General features: G+C 44.5%; 1 protein-coding gene across 1 annotated transcript; it reads right to left on the reverse strand.

Moving 5' to 3' along the window:
* Nucleotides 1-654: 654 nt before the first annotated feature.
* Nucleotides 655-22,851, reverse strand: LOC309687841 (transmembrane protein 87A). Its single transcript, XM_082503069.1, has 22 exons — nucleotides 22,817-22,851; nucleotides 22,370-22,601; nucleotides 18,407-18,479; nucleotides 17,876-17,970; nucleotides 16,340-16,453; nucleotides 16,187-16,243; nucleotides 15,887-15,940; nucleotides 15,185-15,223; nucleotides 14,962-15,082; nucleotides 14,076-14,137; nucleotides 13,786-13,969; nucleotides 13,601-13,700; nucleotides 9,159-9,252; nucleotides 8,993-9,069; nucleotides 7,118-7,224; nucleotides 6,985-7,043; nucleotides 6,683-6,786; nucleotides 6,524-6,597; nucleotides 6,051-6,112; nucleotides 5,434-5,486; nucleotides 5,314-5,344; nucleotides 655-1,183 (listed from the first exon to the last, which is right to left on the reverse strand). Exons 2-22 carry the CDS (start codon nucleotides 22,490-22,492, stop codon nucleotides 1,142-1,144), a joined length of 1,725 nt encoding a protein of 574 aa, XP_082359195.1. The 5' UTR covers nucleotides 22,493-22,601; nucleotides 22,817-22,851; the 3' UTR covers nucleotides 655-1,141.
* Nucleotides 22,852-23,249: the final 398 nt, after the last annotated feature.

Below are 23,249 nucleotides of genomic sequence, written 5' to 3' on the forward strand. Positions count from 1 at the left end.
GGAGCCGAAACAAGTAAATCGACAAGTTAAAAACTGCCACAGGCAGCTCCAGCCTGGCACCTCGGGTAATTCCAGTCCCTGAACTGGACCTTGTTTGTACCGTTGGAGCCTTTTTAATGACATCATCTGACCAATTATATGGCTTCTGTGAGGTTACTGTAGTAACCATGAAGTCTGAGTGAAAGTCGAGGACTTTATTTGGATGTGACTCAGCGCTAATTAGCAGGTATCTGTGATGTGAGCGTGTTAGCCATGTTAGCTAATAATGCGGCACCTCAGCTCTCATCCAAATACAGTCCCCGCTGGCGCCAAAGCGCCAACATTTAGGAAAGCATCTTTTATATACAGTCTATGATTTTACCCCCAGCCAGACTCTGAGGTCTGATTTTTGGCGTTATGATCGAATAATAGACCTAAATTATCACCAAAGACAGACCGCGCCGTTTCGTTTTCCTGCTCCTTTCTGTGCAGTAATGAAACCCTGTGCGTCGGGGCCTCGTCGCACGTTTTACGGCATCTGAACCGGAGCCTGCAGAAGGCGTCAAACTCAAACAAGCCGTCTCAGCACAGGAAGGACGTTAAGTTATGAATTAATAATGAGAATTAAACGAGCTCCACGAAAACACAAAACTGGCATGAAAGACAAACTTCAGCTTCATCAGAAATACTCCATGTTTACTCACATTTTACTTTTATGATTCACAATTTAAGTCTCTGCAGGTTGAAGAAATCAAAACACAATTTTTTCATTCAGCTTAAAAAACCAAACAAACCAAAAAAGCCCCCAAAACCCACTGCGGTGAGGAGACAGACACCTGCGCGTGTAAACGTGAAAAATCCAACAAACACAAAACATTTAACGTTAAATCGGTCAAAATATACTGTTTGTGTATGCAGAGTATACAGAGAGGCGTATAAGTACAAACAGGAAATAAAAGGATCTGAGCATCAACTCTGCTCCCAGCGTATGTACAGGTCAAGGCTTACAAAGCTCATAAGTTCAGGGATGAAATCACACGGCGACAGTGAGCTCTCGCTCCCATCGGTTCCCTCCTTCATCTCTCCCTCCTCCTCGTCACGTGGGCGTACCTCTCGGTGATGCCAGTCTCTTGTTTTTTTTAAAAAGCTTCTCTTTTGTGCTTCACTCCATCTTGGACATCTCAAACTTGGTCGTCATCGTTTCCTGCAACAGAAAACACAGCAGCACGTTTATAGTTTCAGGAGCTTTAACCCACAGACTGTTGAAGCGTCCACCTTAGAGCAGACGCACGGCCTCAGAGCTCCTGAAAATCATCTATATCATATCTTACAGAAAGACAGATTTAGGAAGGATTTACATCCTTTTGACTCGACGCTGGAATATCGTCTGCAGGCTGTTCCACTCCTGCACGGCCACACGGGGAATTTTGTGTTTTTGTTAAAATTACTGGAGTTGACCTCACTGAAATTTGCACCTTTTGCAGACTCAGCCCGGCGAGCTGAACTGGACCCTCTGGTGGTTCTGGTCCCACGTGACCCCTGCTTTACATTCTCAAGCAGTCAAAATGTTTCCACAGCAGGACAGTGGAGCTCAGCGTGGACGTAAACAGCGATGGTCCTGAGTGGATCTACAGCCTAAACCTTCTGCTCAGAACCGGCCTTTCTGACAGCTCGGTGCACTCTCTGAGCGACAACCTGCAGAGGTCAGCACCATTTACAAATATTAAAAAGCTCTTTTACATCAGGTTATTTCAGGCTCGGGGATTAAGGAAGGTCAGAGAGCAGCTTCTGTCTTCACCTCCGTGTTTTCATGAGAGACACTGAGGAGCGTTTCAAACAAAGCAGGAATCTTCACACGCCGGCTCAGCTGCCAGAATCCAGGTTAACAGGATTTATTCAGGTAGCAAAACAACACAAAGCGTCGGGGTGACGGCAGGTGAGGCAGAATTTCCTCCTCGATCGTGATGAATTGCGTAATTTACCATAACAGGCAGGTTGGGTTCAGATTCAGCCCTCGTTTATCTCTTAAATAACAAGAACGCGTTACATAATCTACCAAAAGGAGGTGACGAGCAGGGAGTTAAAGGCATTATTTCCCCTTAATTTAACCCTTTGATGAGCCGGCTTCGTTACGTACACGTCCATTATCCTCGCTGGCAGAACGAAGCCCGCTCGCCCTGCGGGGAACAGAGCGTGTGCACACTTCATATCTTCTGTGGGTTTTAATACCCCTCTGCGTTCATATGGCCGCTTATGTAAGAAATTGATTTTACATAAGAGGCACTTTGTTGATTGCCGGACGCCTTAAAGAGGCTCGGTTTGGAGACGAGAGAGTAAATAATTTGGAAAATGGTTTGAATGAACAGCCAACAGAGGACACGAGGAAAAACACAGACGGATATTAAAACGAGCGCGGCGTCTGCTGGACGTCAGTCTGAGGCCACGGGAGCATTTTTACTGATCACACAAACAATGATGAGAAAAAATACAAATTTGTTTTTATTCAGAGGATCATTAACAGCTGCAGCACACACACACACACACGCACACACACCTGTCGCGTCACATCTTTCTGCTCACCATGACAACACAGAGGACGATAAACAACAGTATGACGTAACCAGCAGCACAGGGTGTCTACTGTGGATCTGCTGCCCCCTGCTGCTCGTAAGCTGTGTGTGTGTGTGTGTGTGTGTGTGTGTGTGTGTGTGTACCTGTGTAGAGATCTTTGTGGGGACCAACAGTGACTTATGAGGACAAAAGTGGTCATTAAACACATCAGAGCTGCTTTTCCACCATCCCTGGACTCGCACCAGTTTGCATACAGGGAGAACCGGTCAACCGAGGATGCGATCGCCACAGTGCTGCACACATTACTGAAGCACTTGGAACACAGGAACACCTATGCACGGCTCCTCTTTGTAGACTACAGCTCGGCTTTTAATACCATCCGGCCATACAAACTCCGTCCCAAACTCCACCAACTGGGACTTAACTCCTCTCTGTGCAACTGGATTGTGGACTTCCTCACTAACCGTAGACAGAGTGTCAGAGTGGGTAAGAACACCTCTTCCACCCTTGTGGTCAACACCGGTGCCCCTCAGGGGTGTGTTCTGAGCCCTCTGCTATACACTCTCTTCACCCATGACTGTATTTCCTCCTGCGCGTCCAATCTCATTGTTAAGTTTGCAGATGACACTACAGTGCTCGGACTTATATCCAACAATGATGAGACAAACTATAGGACAGAGGTGCAACAACTAGAGTCATGGTGCCACGACAATAACCTGGTCTTAAACACCAAAAAGACCAAGGAGATCATTGTAGATTTCCGGAAGAGGGGTCATAACAACCATCTGCCTCTCTTCATTGGCAGTGAGGCGGTGGAGAGGGTGAGCAGTTTTAAATTCTTGGGGGTAACTGTGACCGAGGACCTGTCCTGGGGCAACCATATCACCTCAGTTGTACGGAAGGCCCAACAGCGCCTCTACTACCTGAGGAGACTGCGGAGCGCACACATTCCCAGATCTCTGATGTTGAACTTCTACAACTGTGCCATCAGCAGCGTTCTGACGTATGGATTTCTAGTGTGGTTCCCCAGCTGCACCAAGGCCGATCAGCAAGCACTCCAGCGGGTGGTGAAAGAAGCTGGCAGAATTATTGGAACAAGTCTGCCAGAGATCAGTAATATCTTCCCCACTCGCTGTCTGAGGAGGGTGCACAGTATCCTGCGGGACCAACATCACCCTGCGCGCCACCTTTTCCATCTGCTGCCCTCAGGGAGAAGGTACAGGTCTATACAGGCCAGAACATCCAGACTGGCCAACAGCCTGTATCCACAGGCTGTGAGGCTCCTGAACTCTCTGCCCCCCTCTCACGGACAATAACCATATCCAACTTCTTAATAGCAATGAACTGGTCTGCATTGGTGCATCATATCTTTATTCTCTTCCCCCTCCTGCCCCCCCCTCTTTCTTAAATAGATAACTATCATATCTGATATCATATCTCACAGTACAATAATATTGAATGGGTTGCATTGTTGTATTTTGTCATGTTTCTCAGGTCTTTGTCTGAATTTCTACGAACATTATTGCTAAGGATTGTCTTATTGCATTGGAGTCACACTGGGTTAAATATGTACACTTGGGTTTTAAGGGGTATTTATTATTTTCTTCTTTTTTTGGGTTGTATGGAAGCCCCAAACGCAATTTCATTGTTCTTGACAATGACAATAAATAAATACTACATACTACACAAAAGTGGCCGTCCTCACGAGACTGAGGGCATTTTTGAGACTCAAAATGTGGTTTTAGAGTCATGGTTACAGTTAGGTTATAGCTATGGTTCAGGCTGATGGTTAGGGTTAGCAGCTAGGGAAAGCATTATGTAAATTAGATGTCCTCACAAACAAAACATGAAAACGAGAATGTGTGTGTGTGTTTCTCAATAAGTTCGAGTTCGTTCACTGAGCTCTCCGAGTAAACTCAGTAAGACTGCAGGTGAGAACAGTTTGACGCTCTGTGGTCTCCAGAGGGAGATCCATCCAAACCACCACAGCTTTACTTCACAAATGAATATAAAGTGATAATGATGATAACGTGGAGTTTCAGGGTGAATCACAGAAATGAAAACACTATTTAAACCCTGCAGCTTCGTTCCACTGGTTCAGTTTCTCTTTTAAATGCAAATATATTTAATATGTTAAAGTTGATTTTTTTAGCCCTCTATAACAGAAACATAGTTTATAATAGAAACATCTGCTTGACTTTGCACCTGATCCCAGAGGAGTTGGGCACCTTGTCCTCTAAAGCATAAAAGATGTGACCTTTAAAAATGATATATTCCTGTGGATTTCAAAGTTTTACAGACTTCAGAATTTCAATTAACTGGAAAAGAAACAGTTTATTGACATTAAATGAGCTCTGATGGCTCAAATGCGATACCTCGCAGCCCATGAGGGGACCCCACACTCTCTGGGGACCTTTCGGGACTTCTCATGTCCAGAGACACTTCCTGCATTTCTCTTTAACGCAGATAAACAGACTCAGGTGATAAAGCTGCGTGCTGCTTGATTTTGTCGTTGTTACCTGCAGGTTATTGTCAGTAACGATGACGATCTCATTTATTATTTATCTGTTAGCGGCCTCAAACACAATTTTCAAACTGTGATAAAGTTTAAACTTTAATAACTAAACCATCAGCTGGTCAGATCCCAGTGAGTCTACTCCGGGTACCATTTGTGCCTTTGTGCTCTAAATTCTCCACAGTGTTTCAAAGTTTCATTTTACGTTTGAAGTGATGTCAATTTTTTCCAGTGAAGTGAAAGTTTACCTCGTCAGAGTCCAGCAGGGGCGGCAGGGCGCTGCGAGGAAGGGAAAACACGTTCAGTGTCACGTTTGTGATTTACAATAATCAGCAGATTCACACTGATTAACGCTCGTCACGACTTACACATCTGCAATAGATGACGGGATGTTCTCCTCAACCCACTTCAGGTCCTCATCCTAAGGAGATTAAACATGAGGGATCATGCTGCATGATGCAAATAGAAGATTTTCCTTTGAACACTAAACATGGGTTCATCAGCTGTTACAGAAACTGTGACTGAATGCAGTAAAATAAGCAGCTACCACGACTGAACAATAATCAGTTTAGTAAAAACTTTAGTGAGTAAAGTTAAAAAAAGGATATAAAAAAAGAAAAATAAGTTTTAGTTTCTAATCCATTCAACGGATCCAAAAAAATTAAGATAACGCTGGAGCACCAAAAGCTGCAGTTCCTCTGACGTCCACCGGAGGCTCCAGCTGCTGACAGTCATGTTAAAACGTTACAGCACAAATGAAGCACGTTTACAGCCTGATACAAAGAAATACGCTTTTGTAATTTTTTTAAATAAATCATTAGTTCACATTTTATTGAGCAACTTTTCTGGACTGTGTTTGTGCTGTTGGTGCCTTTAGGACCATTTTAATGCCACAATCTGACCAGTAACACGGCTGCTGCGAGGTTCCTGTACAAACCACTAACACGGGCTGATGTCTGGCGGTGTTCAGATTCCTCTGACTCACCACTTTGTTAGCTTTGGCTGAGCCGTTGGCCTCATTCTTCACGCCCCTCATCTTCATCCCCTCTGGAGACACAAAGGAGTGAAAAACAAACAAACCGTGAGAAAAATAATAAAACGTAGATGATCGTTTACCAGAGGTACCTCACACATGTGCAGCATGGCTCCTGTTTCAATGATGGAAACGTATTTAACATCGTTAACGTGTTAAAAATGAGTTTCTAATAATGAGGTCACAGCTGCTCCTCAAAGCTCTTGTTAATGAGGGGCATCCAATCAGAAGAAGGCTGGTTTAAAGGGCTAAAAGCTAAAACGGCTCGCCCTAGACGGAGGATGGACTGAGTATCAGATAACGGATTATTATGAAGAGTGAATCATGGAGCTGAAGAATAAACCGAACGAATCCACTTTAATGGATTCATTTCATCTCAGGCTAAACAGAAAGAGGAGAGAAGTGAGGCGGGTGTGCATTCTGACCAAAAGCCTCGTTCATCATGGGCTCCTTCTCCTCTTCATCGCTCTCTTCATCCACCAGAGGACTGAAGGCGTACCTGTTACAGACACAGAGGACACGGCTTTACTTTACAGACACAAACTGGAGACTGGGGATTAAAAAACCCCAAAACAACATCCCACCTCTGGTTATTGGCTGACGGTCGCCATAGAAACATAATGACCAATAGGATGATGGAGAACAAGAAACGCCAGAAAGCGTCATCTATCCACAGCTCCCTCCAGTCCTGCAGAGAGAGAGAGATTCAGCAGTGAGGAAGAAAAAACAAACTCGGTTCAGAGAATAAATCGAATTAATCGTAATTCTTCTCATTTTTGCAGTTAAATATTCTCCAATGAAATTTACCAACCAAATGAAAGCAAGAAATGAAAGAGAGAGAAGCTGGAGAGCAGCTTTAACTGAATCCAAGCGCTGAAGCACTTACAGACTGACATTTGGACATCCTGAAGGTCTTCGTGGTCCAGATGATGAAGATGACCGACGCTGAAAAGCACACAAACATCCTTAAAACAAGGACATGAAAATAAAATGTTAAACACAAAGAGAACTTTGAATACCTATGACAGCGAAGATGAGCGTGTTGGTGAAGTGTCTGTAGAGCATGAGCTTCACCACGTTCCTCCTGAGGCGCAGCAGCTTCATCGTCTGAATCAGGCTCACAAAGATGTGACGACACGGTCAAGGAACTTCACCAAGAGGAAGGCTGAAACTTGTCATGCAACATTCACTTCACACGCAGGACAATTTAATACTTTAACTCTGTCCCACTCAGCTAACATCCACTCCCTCCCTGCCACTGCACAGGTAGGAACAACCCAACAGCAGACGCACCTGTCGGATTTTCTCTGTGCCGATCATGCTTTGAGTTCTCCTGGTGCTTCAGGGTAACTCTCAAAACGGACCCTCTGATGTTTAAGGACACCTCTGATTCAAGGGTCCATGTATCAGTTAGCTCTGGCTAAATATGTAACAAAGCAGCAAGGTAGAAACAAGTGAAAAAGAAAGGGAGAGAAAGCCAAACTTTCACTACAAAGGGGGGAAGGTGCAGCGGCGGATATCCACCAGCAGAGGGTAGAGTCGAGCACAGCAAGAGGAATAGCAGCCAGGAGCACTACATCATCTTCAGCCTGGAGAGGGAAAGACAGGAGAAGACACGGAGGATGAGGCGAAGGAGACAAAATGAAGAGGAAGAGGAGGGACGCAAGAAAGCAGGAAGGGAAGGAAAAGAACGGAGGAAGTACACAGAAAAGAGAAGGGTGAGAGGAAGAAGAGAAATGCACACACAGCCCACCCACACGCAGCACAGCGAACAGCTTCTGTTCAGTCTAAAAGGTTTGTTTTGCTCATCAGGGTGCAGCAGGTGGGTGGAGTTTATTCAGCATCCCTCATGTCGCTCCATCATTGGATATTTTAGTGGGTCGGACGCATTTACATCCCCCAGCAGGGAAAAACAAACAGGAAGAGACAAACAAGAGGACCCGGTGTGTTCAGAGATGTATCGCCCTCTGGTGGCTGCAGCTGAAACAGCCGCTTCGTTTGGACTTTAAATTTAGACTTAAATGTGACATAAAATATTAAGTCAGTTGAATTCTGTGGTTTTTTTGCTTTGCTGAATTTTTTATTATAAATTCAGTTTTTACTTTAATTTATGCTTATTTTAGTTTATTGGATGGTCCATTTTTACCTCATTGACGTTTTCATTTTGCTTATTGTTATTTTTATCTGATTGGACTCGTTTCAGCTATTTCTTATACATCCGGTGTGTTTTACTTCATTTTGACTGCTGTAACTTTCCCCCCCACAGTCGAAGACTTTTGGTGACCTGCCACTGACGAGGGCTCAGGCTTCTAAATAAAATAAAATCTTGTAAGCAATGTGTTTGTCCAAGAAAAGGCATGAAACAGGAAAAAGAAACCTTCACTGCCGATGCTCCCTGGATGCATTTGACACCTAGTTTAGGTCCGTGTAGCTCAAATGTGCAGAGCAGAAACATTTGGGGCTCAGCTTTAAGCCTGCAGAGATTTACAGGACCGAACCAAACCTTTGGCACGGAGCTCGCAGCTTTGAGCCGTCCACTCAAACCAATTATGCACGGACACCTCGCTCTGGCATTTCAAATAAATTAACGCCCCTAATGGAAGCTAACACAGCCACAACAGGTGCAAAAGAGACTCTTGTCTGCATTAAATTAAGAAAAACCCTCGGTATGATTCATTTCAATACTCTCCTGCCAAAACGATGACTCTGAGAGGAAAACCCCTACAAACACAAAAAGATGCCTCCCCACGCCGATGCCTCTTTATTAAATCCTGACAGTGTCATTAATACATTCTTCAGTGATTTATGTGCACTTATGTGTGACGGATTTTATTTAGTTTTCAAAAGATTAATTAAGCGTGAGAGGATGATTCTCTTAATACATGTTAAAGGATATCCACCAGACAATACAGGAATCAGTGAAGGCCAGCACTATGTCACACAAAACTCTACTGCTGGTGTCCCCTCGATCCTGCAGAGAAAAACATGTCAGACACACACACACACACACACACACACACACACACACACACAGAGTACTGCAGCGCTCTTGGGACTCACAGCGTTGACTCTTAAGAGTCCCTCGATGATGGAGAAGATCAGGTAGAGCAGACCAACGCCAACGACTCTGTGCAGCAGAGCGCCGAGTCTCGGCCTGCGGGAGAGAAACGAGAAACGTCACTCTGTGTGTGTGAACTGTACCTGGAGATAATGACCGCTATATAAAATGAGTTGGATCAGGTGGCAAGGGATGGCGCTGGACAGACCTGTCACGCTAAAATGTATAGTGAGGGTGTGTTGGTAACGCCTAGCAGAGGCCCAGTCCGCGAGATCTTCAGCTTCAACAGCATTCTGAGGGAGACTGGGGACATTGAGTCCGGATGGACCATGTTCAGCATCTCCACTGTCGAAGCCGCTGCACTGAGCTGCGGCCGCAAGGTGGTTGGTGCCTGTCGTGGTGGTAACCCCCGCACCAAATGGTGGACACCAGATGTGAAGGAGCCACCAAGCTCTGATAGGAGTATGAATGCATCGGAGAGCAAGTGGGGAGCAAGTGTATTCGGCATGCAGACAGGAGCCAGGGATCGAACCACCAACCGATCAACAGATGACCTGCTCTACCTCCTGAGCTACCCCAGTTGTATTCCAACTACAGGGGGAATCACACTCCTCGGCCTCCCTGGGAAAGTCTATGCCAGGGTGCTGGAAAGGAGAGTTAGTCCATTAGTCGAACCTCGGATACAGGAGGAACAATGCGGTTTTCATCCTGGTCATAGATCACTGGACCAGCCCTTTACCCTCACAAGGATACTTGCGGGTGCATGGGAGTTTGCCCACCAATCTACATGTGTTTTATGGACTTGGAGAAGGCATTCGACCGTGTCCCTCGGGGGGTCCTGTGGGGGGTGCTCAGGGAGTATGGGGTGTCTGGCCCATTGCTATGGCCATTCAGTCCCTATACAACTATTGCAAGAGATTGGTCCACATATCGGCAATAAGTCAGACTTGATCGGGAGATCGACAGACGGACTGGGCAGCGGCCGCAGTGATGCAGATGCTCAATTTCCCGGTTGATCTACGTCCCTACCCTCAACTATGGTCACGAGCTGTGGGTAGTGACCGAAAGAACGAGGTTGCCGATACAAGTGGCAGAAATGAGCTTCCTCTGAAGGGTGGCTGGCCTCTCCCTTAGAGATAGGGTGAGTACGGCCATCCAGGAGGGGCTCAGAGTAGAGCCACTGCCCCTTCACATCAAAAGGAGCCAGTTGAGGTGTTTCGAGCATCTGACAGAGATGCCTCCTGGGTGCCTCGTTCCGTGCATGTCCCACCGGGATGAGGCCCCGAGGCAGACCCAGGACACACTGGAGAGATTATATCTCTTGGCTGGCCTGGGAACGCCTTGGTCTTCCCCCACACAAGCTGGAGGAGGTGGCTGGGGAAGGGGAGGTCTGGGCTTCTCTGCTTAGGCTGCTGTGCCCTCGACCCCGTCCCGGATAAGCAGAAGGAGATGGATGGATGGAATCAGAAACACTTTCAGTGGATCTCAAAGTTCTTTCAGTTCGCCGCTTGACTGCATTTCCACAGTAGTGATATTAATAGAAATCTATGGGAGGATTCCCCATCTGCAAACATGGCGGTTATCCCTTAAACCGCGAAACACAAGCAAGTTCTGGGATCTGCTACAGAGACTCTTATCTTCCTCCTTGTTTAAAGCTGGAATCAAACTTTTTTTGTTTAGTGAATGAAATTTAAAAAATGCAAAGAGTATGCTTTTGACATGACATCGATTCTGAGCCAGGTAAACAAACAAAAACCTGTAACCCAATCAGGTAGCCGCACTGATCTGAGGATGGAGTTGTGCGCCATTTCTTTTTGGGTTTTCTAACTTTCCTTGATGCATGATATAAATTTTAATGGAGTCCGTTCAGTCCTCTGGTTGGATCAGCAGAACTGACGATAGCATCAGCGGTCTGCATTTAAAAGTAATGTCATGTGACGCTGCACAGAACAGAAAAGGGAGGAAATCGTATTTTTGAGCAAAGTCAGCAAAATGTTTTGATTATTTTATGAGACTTGACTGGAGACTCGACACAAGCAATTTTTATATCCTATTATTATGTAACTAAAGGTAAGACTTTCTCCTTTATGTCGAGGATTCAAAATAATACGAAGCACTCTGGACCCATCCAGGACTTCATAGATGTAGTTTCAGGGCTGAAAAGTGACACCACTAAAGACCAGCAGGGGGCTCCTCTGGTTCCAAAGACTTCTGATTACATAGAACAGCGTTTCCCAACGTTTTGGAGCCACAGCCAGTGTTGGGACTAACGCGTTATTAAGTAACGCGTTACAGTAACTACGTTATTATTGTGGTAACGAGCACGGTAACTAGTTATTATGCCAAAATCAGGAACGCGTTAGTCGTTACTGGGATTTAGATAGGCTCGTTACTCGTTACTTCGTGTGGTGGCATCGCAGAGCTTCCACAGATTCAGTAACATTAGCAAGTGGTGGAGGCCAGCAGGTGGATGATGGAAAGGGGACGCAGAAGGAAAAGAGACCCGAGGCGGCCGCTGGTCCAAGTGTGAACTGAACTTCAGGTAAGAAGTTATGACCTGCAGTCTCTCTGGGTCAGATATGAACCAAGTTTAGGTGGAGTTTATGTTCGTTATTCTGACTTTTTCCGTACTGCGTGCTAGCTAGCATGACGGAGTTTCTATACAGCTGGGTGGTGCTATGAAGTTGAACTTTATTTTGTTCATAAGTTATTAGAGTTGCCAACCGTCCCGTCTGGTATTGAGAGAAAATATTACGCGTTTCTTATTGAGGTGAAAAGGAACAGTTTGTCCCGTAATTCAGCTACAATGGAAAAGGCACAAAGCTGGAGTTATTCTGTGTTTACGCTGCACAGCTGCCTCTTCTTCTCTCATCCTCTCCCCCTCCCTCTCCCGTTTCTACTTCAATCATGAAACTGATCGATGATCAGCTGATCGGCTTTTCTCTCTTGTTTGTTTATCGCTCACTTTGCGCCGAAAGAGGAAACCAGTGGATGTCGCGCTAAACAACAGCAGCACGTTTAAGCTTGATCAGCTGTTGTTAGAATTTATTTAATATTAATTTCTAGTATCAGCTGATGTTTGCTGGAGCCACAGCTGCAAAGCTGCTGGTCATGATGTCGGTTTGGATATGTGGTGAGAGGGAAACATGAAGATGAAACCAGGAGATGTCCTTACTGAATCATCAGAGCTGAACAGGTGATGGAGAAACAGGTTTACCTTTTAGGTGACATGGATGAGTTGAAGTTATGAACTGTTTCTGAGAGACAAATAACACCAGGATCCTTTTCTAAGTAGCTGACAGCTGGTAACTGTGCAGGGGCGGGTCTAGCAAAGTGTTGCCAGGGGGCCAGGTAGGACATTAACAGGGAGAGGGGGGCACAAAGAAATACTTTTCTTTCTTATTCTCATTTAAAATGTATAGCTTTTAAAAAATAATTATCTGAATCTTACAACAAACGATTGATAGATTGATGCATATATACCATCAGAACAGCGTACATCACTGTCACAACAGTGTTTGTTTTCATTCAAAGGCTTTATGATTTTTCCTATATTGGTGGGCCGCTCTCTAGTCAAAATGTCCGGGCCAATTTTCTGTCCCAGTCCAGCCCTGTATGCAGCTCATCTGCAGTCTGGTGTTACCCACATCTTCCTATTCAGAAGGCAGAATTTCCGAGTTCTGAGTACAATCGAAAGCACCACGACTGCAGTTTTTGTGTTGGATGTAAAAGGCGCACATGACGCTGTGACGTAGGCTAGAATCATGGCAGCAGTCAATGACTGTCCAGGCGTGGGATTTCTCTCGTGGAAATGTGCACATTATCTTTTCCTTTCTGTTGGTAGGTGGCACAGTGCACTGTGGCAAGTAAGCAAGCTAGAAGACTGGCAAAGTTATGGAAGCAACACATTAACAAGAGAAGTCTGAGTAAAACCAAAGTTACTTTCCCTAGTAACTAGTTACTTTGAAAGTAACGAGTAACTTGAAGTAACTGAGTTACTTTTGAGAGAACTAGTAATGTAACTAAGTTACTATTTTAAAGTAATTTACCCAACACTGGCCACAGCACATATTTCACATTAGTAAAATCACATAGGACACCACCAGACAAAAATGTCACAAAAAGCATTTTTGTTTCCCAGTACACCTTTTTTGCAACAACAACAAAACAATTTCCAGGCCTAAATTAACATTTATGGTATTTTTCTACGATGATGCTGGGCTACAGCTCCATCTGGTGGCAAACGGGTGCATAACATTACCGGCACTAGGCTCGTAAATCTGCTAACTGGCTTCAGCTAAGCTGCTGGGTTTTTAACTGCACAGCTGGAGGTTTTCAGACACATCAGCCTCAGAGTCGGTCCTTCCTTCTACTACAGAGGAGGTTCTCACAGTGGAAACATATAAAGCACCTGCCAGCCGTCAGTAACAGCTGTGAAACTCACTTGACGATGCCGTATCCCAGACTGGCGATGATGACCAGCACTCTGGCCAGAGTTCTCTTCACTGCAGAGAGCACCTCAGCAAACACCACCGCCCCGGTGACTGCAGGAGGACACGTGACACAGGATATTCATCACAGCTCTGTCACAAACCACGTGGGCCACCACCTGTGTGCGTCTTTGTCTACCTGACACGCCTTCATATCTGAGGCTCTGGAACTCGGCATAGTAAACGGCTTTCTCCAACATGCCCAGGAAGATGACACCTCCGATCCAGAACTGAATCCGGAGCAGGTCCCTCCAGTAACACGCGGACAGAACCAACCAGAGCACGGCGAGCAGCACGTACACGATGCACATCACCATGTAGAACTGGAAGAAAGGAGCGACAGGAAGTAAATGACTTATTGCTGCATTTTAAATACCAGAGCAAATAAATATCATTTTAATTTCTCTGCGTGCACGTGTTTGCTCTTACCATCATTAGAGGCCATTCGGACGCCGATATAAAGCCATGTGGACCCTTCATACTGATCTCGACTGCAAATGCAAACAGAGTGGGTATCAGACGGTGACTAAAAGCATTATATAAAGTAGCCTCTGCTCACTGAACATCAGAGCAGACCATCCAACTCCTCTCAACATAGCTCCATGTTATAGTCCTCTACTCGACCAATCAGCCTCCTTTAGCAAATGCTAGCTTTAAACACAAACAAACAAACAAACAAACAAAACCCCAAAAAAACAGGCAGAATCAGCCTCACTCTAAAACAAACTGAAGGACATGAAAGTCATTTTATTTCAGTTTGGACGTGTTATGGATGCTGGATTTGAGAAAAACCAAATCAAAGATGTTCTTTTGTTGTACAGAAGCAGGTTTAAATGGTTGTTTTTCACCAGTTTAGTTTCATTTACACCAGGGGTGTCCAACTCCAGGCCTCGAGGGCCGGTGTCCTGCTGGGTTTAGATGCGTCCTTGATCCAGGATGTGGATTTAGATGTGATTCAGGAGTGTTGACCCAGGGTGAGATCTAAAACTTGCAGGACACCGGCCCTTGAGGCCTGGAGTTGGACACCCCTGATTTACGCCTTTGATTGAGGACCAGCTCTCGAGCGCCCCCTGCAGCAACACCAGGTGAACTGCAGTTGATGTTTCTCAAATTCGCTCTGATTAGACTTCACTGACACGCTGGTTGAAATGTTTTATTTAAAAAGCCTGTTATTGTGATTTTGAATGATTTCATTATGAGACACAGACTTAACATATTTTAATTACAATTGTAAATCTCATTGATTGTTAACTAATCCTGAGACTAATGCAGACAGCTGTCTGTGTTTGTGTTTTATGTATGCGCGTGCACTGACGCTTCAGGTTCCATGGATTTTTGGCACTAGACTGCTGGTTCTTGTCTTCGATTTTGAGGATGAACATGTAGGGTCCGTCATCCCAGCTCTGAGCCACCGCATCGAAACCAGGATTCCCAGCCTGAGCAACAGCGGAGAGAGAGCAGCTTTTACATCAATTTAAAGAAGCCTCCACCTGGATGTCCTGGGATCACAAGATAATCTTTCAGGAATAGCAGCTGACCTGTTTTTGATCTTTGACGGTGTCGTTCGTCTTTGCTGACTGTGAGACAAAGAAGAACAACATTAGTTAAACTGACTCAAACACTCGACTTCGTCCCATGAAGCGTTTCGTAATTTGGTCCAAAACATGCACAACAATGACATCATTTCCTATTCTTCCATTAACTGAAGACAACAGATAAGCAAACACACAAATCAGAACATCACAAAGCTTTGTTTGCTGCCACAGCAGAGAAAGTAAAGGTACTTTCAGCTGCTCCCACAATTATTTAAATTTATTATCAACATAATTTCCTTAAATGTTAAGGAGCCCTGGTTCCAGACCGGGCGGAGACAGAAGCCCAGGCTCAGAGGGGCACAAACTAGTGTAGCTCTCATACTGATCCTAGATGAGGAACAGGAGCGTGGGGTTATAAAGGGCGTGAGGTAGGGTGCACAATCTGTGGAGGGTGAAGCTGAGAGCAGCAGCTGTTTTTACGAGCGTGGAAAGAGCTTATCTCAGCTTCTGCTGTTCGTTATTTTACACATTAACGCCCTGAAATTCAACTGTTGGTCTGACACTGTGTATTTATGCAGGCATGCAATTACATTTTCTGCATGCTCCCCTTTATGCTCAGTGAATGCGCATTCATATCTTTGTGGGGACCAAAATCCTTGTCCCCACAAGATATGAATACCCAACGCGTGTGCATGATGTGCTCACCTGTGGCTTTGGAGCCTCTCTCTTTCGTCTCCCTGAAGCGTTTCCTGTGCTTGGCTGAAATACAAACAGCAGCTTAAACCAACCGGACAAACCAGAAAAGGTGTGTGAGCAAAGCGGCCATGATGATTCTCATCAGACACGCAGAGCATGTAAAACACGCGCAGTCTGAGACACACCTCTAAGGGTCAAACTGGGAGTACAGTCAGTACACAGAGCTGAAGCTAGCTGCCGAGACAAAGGGCCGTAGTGCTTCGGGTGTTTGGCTTTTTTGATTGTGAAGAACAGAAGGAAAAAGCTCACCTGTGCCTGCTGCAGTGGTTTCAGTGGATGTATCGCCTCCGATTGATTCAGGTTGAACTGAGTCATAAAACAAACACGCCCGTCTTAGCGTTCAATCACCACACAGACACTTCATTCAGTATTTGCACTGTATGTGCGCGTGTGTGTGTTCACCTTGGGGTTCTGATGGTCACAGTGGATTGTATCATACGTGTGTGAAGAATAGGACCCAGTTCCTCCTTCTCTCTTGACGCTCTCGGACACGGAGTACTCTTTTGCCAGGTCTTCCTGCAGATGGCACACATGTGATCATTTGACATGTTGGATCCTGAGACGAGACTCAGTGTTGTCACACTTATAGCAGTCCGAGGATTATGAATTTAAAAAAACAATTAAAACTGTGATTGTTGTTATTGCATTCAGTGGGAAAGCAACTAGATGACAGAAAAAAGAAAATGAAACGTGAAAACTGAATCCTGATTGTTTGGGAACGCTCCTGTGTGGAGTGTAAACAGAAGGAGGACAGACGCAGCGAGGCCCAAAGGTTTGGGGAAGGGCCGCCATCTTTGTAGTCTTTACCCGCAGACCATCAGATTACACGTATATGTGGGGTGTGTGTGTCAACTCAAGCATATCAACATTCTCTGAGGTTTGCAACACTTCCTGTTGGAGAAGTGTTGCATCAACTCGTCTGCAGCAGAGCCAAAGTTTTACTGCCCTTCAAAAAAAGCATTGTGTTTGTATTTTAAAATATTAATGCAAATTAACTAATAGAATATATAATTTCACTTTAAGTCAGAATGTTATGACATCCTGGAAAGAAATATGGTCTTATGCACCCCATGCCCACCTTTAGATTCACCCCTGCTTCTTGCAGGTATCACTGCCGTAGACAGTTTATCATATCAGAAGAAGTTTACAGCTCATCTGCATATTTTAATGCAGCTTCTTTTTTCTCTGTGTGGATGAAGCATCTACAGAGTTCTCCTTCCTTCACGCTGAAGCTTGTGGATCAGGTGCTTTGCTTTAAAGGTGACTAGAGGAACAAGCACCGCTCGCTTGGATCACCTCTGCTTCCTCGCTGTGTTCCTGTGTGTGTGGACAGACTCCACATTAACCTGCTTGCTGATAGGAGGTCATATAATTGGTGGGTTTTTCTCTGTACATATTACTGTAGGGTCGACCTTAAAATATAAAGCGCCTTGAGGCGACTGTTGTTGTGATTTGGTGCTATATGACAACATCATCCTCACTGCTGATGTTGTGTTATCAGTGTTGCTGTTAAGAAACTGGAGCCTGTGTGGTCAGAGCCGTAAATAAAGCACAAAAAATGTGCATTGAAGATCCTTTTTTTTAAAAGTCAAGTTATACATCACCTCCTTACTGATCCTGTCCCGTTATTTGTATTATTCAATGAATAATGGTTGGAGTTAATACGTCTGTTAAACCCTTAAAGCTGAACGTCTGCACTTCACGTGACTGTCTGACTCGGGCTAGTGCACAAAGGCAAAACTGTCCACAAACTTCCAACCCTAACTGTTAATCAGTAATGATGTTCGGACTCTGTGTTTTTGAGCGTCTGTGTGCGACAAAGTTACAGGTTAAAAGAAAATACTCAGATCATCTGTAGAAGTTTGCAGAAGTCCAAAACATGGAAGTAGTGAATACTCCAAATAAGCAGTTTCCAGAGAAGAAAGCAGAGCGTCTTACGTTCAGGTTGAAGACTTCGTCGCTGCAGCGCGAGCTCCTCAGATACCAGGAAATGTTCAGGATCGGGTGAGAGGTGGTGCAGTCTTTTGATACAACTGCACACACAAACAAACCAAATTAACTCACTTCTAGGCCGCAATGCTGTTCCACTTGTTATTTTCTTTATTTCACTTCATAATTTTAACCTGACCCAGTGTTTCTAAACCAATGCTCAAAGTCAGCTTTCTTCTGATTGGCTATCCTTCATTAACAAAACGTTTGAAGAGTGGGTGGGTGGAGCTTCTGTCCTCTCAGACAGACACACAGGTAAACCTGAAAGTGTCTGCCTACATTTAATATGAACACGTGATATGTTCTGTAAAATAAAGTTTAATAAGTCCACTTTAAGTAAGCTTTTTCTTTCAGAATGTGAGACATTAGTTTCTGCTTCTGCCTGCACAGCAAACATAAACTGGACTTTTTGGACAAACCCAAACGTTATTATCCAACTCTGTAAAATAAAGATTTAAGAAAGAAGAAACATCTGCTTACATTTGATACTGATAAAGCTGTTATTGAACAGAGTTTTACTGTAGAAGAAGTACGTCTGGTCCTTCAGGACAGCCTGAAACAAACAAAGAAAATCCATTTTTATTCTCTGACAGTTAATTAAGTCACAACTAGGGCTGCCACAAACGATTATTCTGATAGTCGACTAGTCAGATCATCATCCATTGGACGTACAGCTTATTGCACCAGCAGCATCTGCTCTTATATAACTATCATTAGCTTACAGCTTTAAGTGTTTAAGGTCTGTGCTAACTAACAATAAAGACAAGATGATGGTTTATTAAACTTTTAATGACATTTGCAGATTGTCTCGGTGGAGTTTAATAAATTTGTCCGTCTGTTCTTTCTATCTAAATATAACAGGACACAGGAGTAAACTCTCGACCGTCTCACACTTCTGTTTAATCAGTTTTCTGTTTGACGTTTATTCAGCTGTGTGAAAATTAGAACTTTAATCTCAGCCAAACAATAATATTTTTAAGTTATCTAAGTGACTTCTATATCATGTTTGAGTAGGCACAGATCTGAAAACCATGTGCCGGGATGTCGCTGTTCTCGCCGGCTCTAGTGAGGCTTGAACCTGAGCTAGCTACGAGCTGGTGGCTAACAGACGTCTCCGTGTGTTTCGTGGACGTTGTCGTGTTTGTCGGGGAGAAAACTTACAAACTTACAGTACAGCACTACAGAGTCACACTGCTGGTGATTGATGTACTGTACAGGAGAGACGGCACGGAGGAGATCGACAACGATCTACAGCCGATCGGGACGCACAACACAATGCGCTTTAAAAAAAAAAAAGCATGCAAAACTGCACCAAAATAAAATCAGCGAGACCGCGAAAGGTGAACCGCGTTATAGCGAGCGACTGCTGTAACTGTGAAGATAAGTCACAACATACCTTTCATAAATACTAACATGTAGAGACCCTGACCAGCAATCATTCATGCATTTTTATATTCTGTGGCTTTTAAACACTTGGTCAGGACCAGATATCTGTTTCATTCTGTTCTGATGTGAAAAACCTCACAGCTAACACAAGGTGGGCTTTGTTTTTACATGACTTGTAAAATGTGTTGATTAATTATGATCTTTACTCATCTCCTGGGAGACTAAAGCCTGTAACCTGCAGGCTTATTGTTTGTAAGCGGTCCCAGTCCGATATTTCCAGCTGCCCACACAAACACAGTGCCCTCCATCCAGCCGTGGTCCCTCCCGAAAGTGAATAAATTCAGGGTTTTTCTGCATACAAGTTCCACCAAAGGAAAATCACCAGGACTGTGATAAAACTATTTCGCTATACTCCTAAAAACACTCATTTGCAGCCCCGTGTGTGAAGCATTAAAGGAAATACAAATTTCAGCCCCTGAGCTGGGAGATGCCTGTTATCGTGTTACTCTGTGTTAACCGATGATCTGAGGCCTTCGCTTTGGCAGTTGATAACAACATCAGTGGTTCATGTTCCTGTTTTTGGAAAGGTGGCTTACAGTGTTCGGGAACTTTGTGTATTTAATTCCACACCACTGCTGGTTGTGCAGATTAAAAACAGTGGTACAGTGTCAAGGCTCGCAAAATTTCTAAATCCCTGGCAGCCCTTTGGGCCGGCACTCTGCAGTTTTTGGTAAAAATAAATTCAAGTAGCCTGAATAAAAAAAGAGCATTTTTTTATGTTTTGTTTCCCGTTTTGTTTCCGTTGTAACAGAAACAAAAATTAATCAAAAAAGTGTTACAATATAAATCACAACAACTGTATAAAAATGACAATCATCAACTCAAATACTTGGCTCTCATTGAACAGAAATTTCTATGAACTTGTAAGAACTGCGTAGGACATGAATCTGACATTTCCACTGGAGTCACTGGTAAGAGGCGAGTGGAACCAACATCTAGGACGTTTGCTTTTTGAAGTTTGCTAAATCTGGCCAGTGGTAGTTCACTCTTTGCTACACAGCACGCGGCTCTAAACAGCTTTGTCAGGACTTCTTCTTGTGCTCGGTTCATTTTTAGAATGTTTTTTGCAATTGCTGTTCGTTCTGGGAAAGATACTGCAGACTGGGCAATAATGCATTTCTTGCATTTGTCATGGGTTCTAATGGGGTCTTTCTTAAAATTACTGGTCCCAGTAACAAAGGCGCTTGTCGACTCACAACACACCTGCAGAACATCATGTTATTTAGCTCGTCATGTTCCAGCCACAGAAATGATTTTGTCCATGAAACCATAAAGCTGCACTTTCTTTTTGCCTTATAGTCTGATTTGTCATAACTTCTCCGTTTTGTGGTAAGCTTTTCTTTGGCTGTCACTTCTTCACCCTGACCTGTCTTATTTGGCTCAGCAGAACTAAAATATATATCCTGCTGCTTTTACACACGCACTCACACACACACACACACACGCACTCACATAACGCTCAGCGATTCTCTGCGCGATCAACCTCTCACATGTTTAAGCTGCGGGAGATTTCACTTGTCATGTTTGCGTAGTAAGCTAATGAGTGATAAGACGATGTCAGAGGAATTGGTGCACAATTAATCGTCACTCACCAATCAGTGCTGTCGCTCTCTACACGCCGTTCGCGCAATCGCAAAGTGAAAGCAAAAAACAAGCGCAAATTCAAACGCGATTTCAATATGTCACATAGTGACAGTGGCTCACTGATGCCAATGACATAATTACTCAGATACATTTTCCAAAGAATGCAAAAGCACTGACATTTTCCTATGATAGGCCGGGACGTCGGGCTAGCGATTTTGCGAGCCCGGACAGTGCTGTCTTTGTGCATCAGCTTTGATATTTAACCCGCAGCATTGATGACTCTGGTTTATCATTAACCTTCATACTGTAAGTCTGGGTTTCCAGTGCACAGTCACAGCTTTACAGTCTTCTGCAGACTAATGCATGTAACAGGTGGACAGACTGTGCTTACAGGCCAACCAATGCAGGATCTCAGACCCACAGCGATTAAAAATCTGATCTATCAGCAGATATTGTTTCCTTTAAGACACACAAAACTTCGTCTCCTCAGACATGTCCAACACCCTCTCATACTTCTCTCACCTCCTCATTCAGGTCTTCTGCATCTGCTTTTCTGGCTCCACAGACTCAAACATCACATGTGTGGAGCTGTTTCTCAGCATGAAGCCATACTGCTGCTCGCTGATTATCCCCTCTCTTTAACCTGCTCACGACTCTTTCCCACACTTTTTATTGGTTTGCTCATCAGCTGTATTCCACTGTAGTTACTGCAGCTCTGTACATCGCGCTTGTCCTTGAAAAGTACCAGCACCGCTTCTGCATTGCTCAGGCATCTTCTCATCCTACAGGACTGTGTTGAACAGTCCGGTTAAAAAGCCTGCTGGCCTCCACGTGTGTCATCTGAAGCGTCCACTTGCAGTCTTCAAAGCTGCCGTCACTGTCTTTCTTACCAATCCTCTTCCTGATTCACCAACTGTCCTCCAGTCTCTCTTCATTCACGATAACTCAAAGTACTCCTTCTGTCCTCTCAGCAGTATTTTTTTGCCTGTCCCGTTTGGCTCTTTTGCCATCAGAATTATTGTCTAAAGGCAAAGAAAGATGCCCAACGGATTTCTCAGCAGAATCTTTAAACAAGGCTTCAGCATCAGACGAGCGGCTGGTATCGGCCTGTTTCACATATACGCGAGTAACTGGTGATTTTATTGATATCAAACGTCTTCATGGCGCAGCTGGTTATCACAGGATCGTTCGTGTTGAGTGACGCGCCACTTGAATACTTTCACTTTAGCTAACGTTAGCCGTTAGCGGCGTAACGATTATGGCGCAGGGCAAACAGAGCGGTATTTTAGCGGCTGCTTCGCAGCTGAAACACGTTTTATCTGCTCAAAGCTCCTCTCCGCTCCAACCCGTCCATCACAGAACCTAAACGAACCATCACAGAATCACAGCGGGAGGTACGAGCAGGAAACTCACGTTATTGATGTCCAGGTCCCACTTCCCCGGTTCCGACACGGCCGCCACCGGCCAGCTCGCTTCCGCCAGCATCAGCAGGACCAGAGCCCAGCACCAGAGTCCCGGACCCGTGAAGCTCGCCATTTGAGCCAACAGGAAGACGAGACCGACAACAGCAGCAAAGCCTCCACGACAACTCACAAGCTCCTGAACACTTCCTGCTTCCGGGTGACGTACACGTAGCGCAATGACTCTTCAGGGGAGACGTAATAAAATAAACTTAAATAAAATAAAATAAAATACATTTGCATTGTTTCTTTTCAAGAACGCGTTGTTGTTTAGGACAGGGAGAGATATTTTTTTTACTTATCCGAGAACATTATTTATGAAATCGTAATAAAATTAATTAATTAAAAGTTAGAAATTAAGAGAAATGACTACAAGAGAACGTAAAACATCCCAACTAACTGGTAGCGACGAGCACTACAGGGCAGCCTCAGGCATTGTTGCTGTTGCTGTCTTACACGTGCAGTTCTTTACTTTCACCACTAGAGGGCAGTGAAAGCTCTTTCATTACCGTTTTGTTAAACAGCCGATTGGTTCATTTTCCTTACAGACACTGGATTGCCCAATCAGATCTCTATAATTCGCTGTGCGCTCAGCAACTTGTAGACAAAGTTTGGTGTGGAAAAAGTTGTGAGAAGGTGGAGCTGAAAGCTAAGAGCAAACAATACAAAGAAACTAAAAATAGATGCAGTAAAATGTGTCAAATTAACGACACGTTAGCTGTCGGTGCGGCTGCACCCTGAACAGCAGTACCAACAACAACCAGTAACTGATGGCAACCAGGCCTCCCAGTGACAAGAGGCAGGAGCTGCACCGGCTCTGGAGAAGCGAGAAA

Source organism: Aulonocara stuartgranti (genome assembly GCF_965226115.1).
Source record: "Aulonocara stuartgranti genome assembly, chromosome: 14".
Lineage (NCBI taxonomy): Eukaryota > Metazoa > Chordata > Actinopteri > Cichliformes > Cichlidae > Aulonocara > Aulonocara stuartgranti.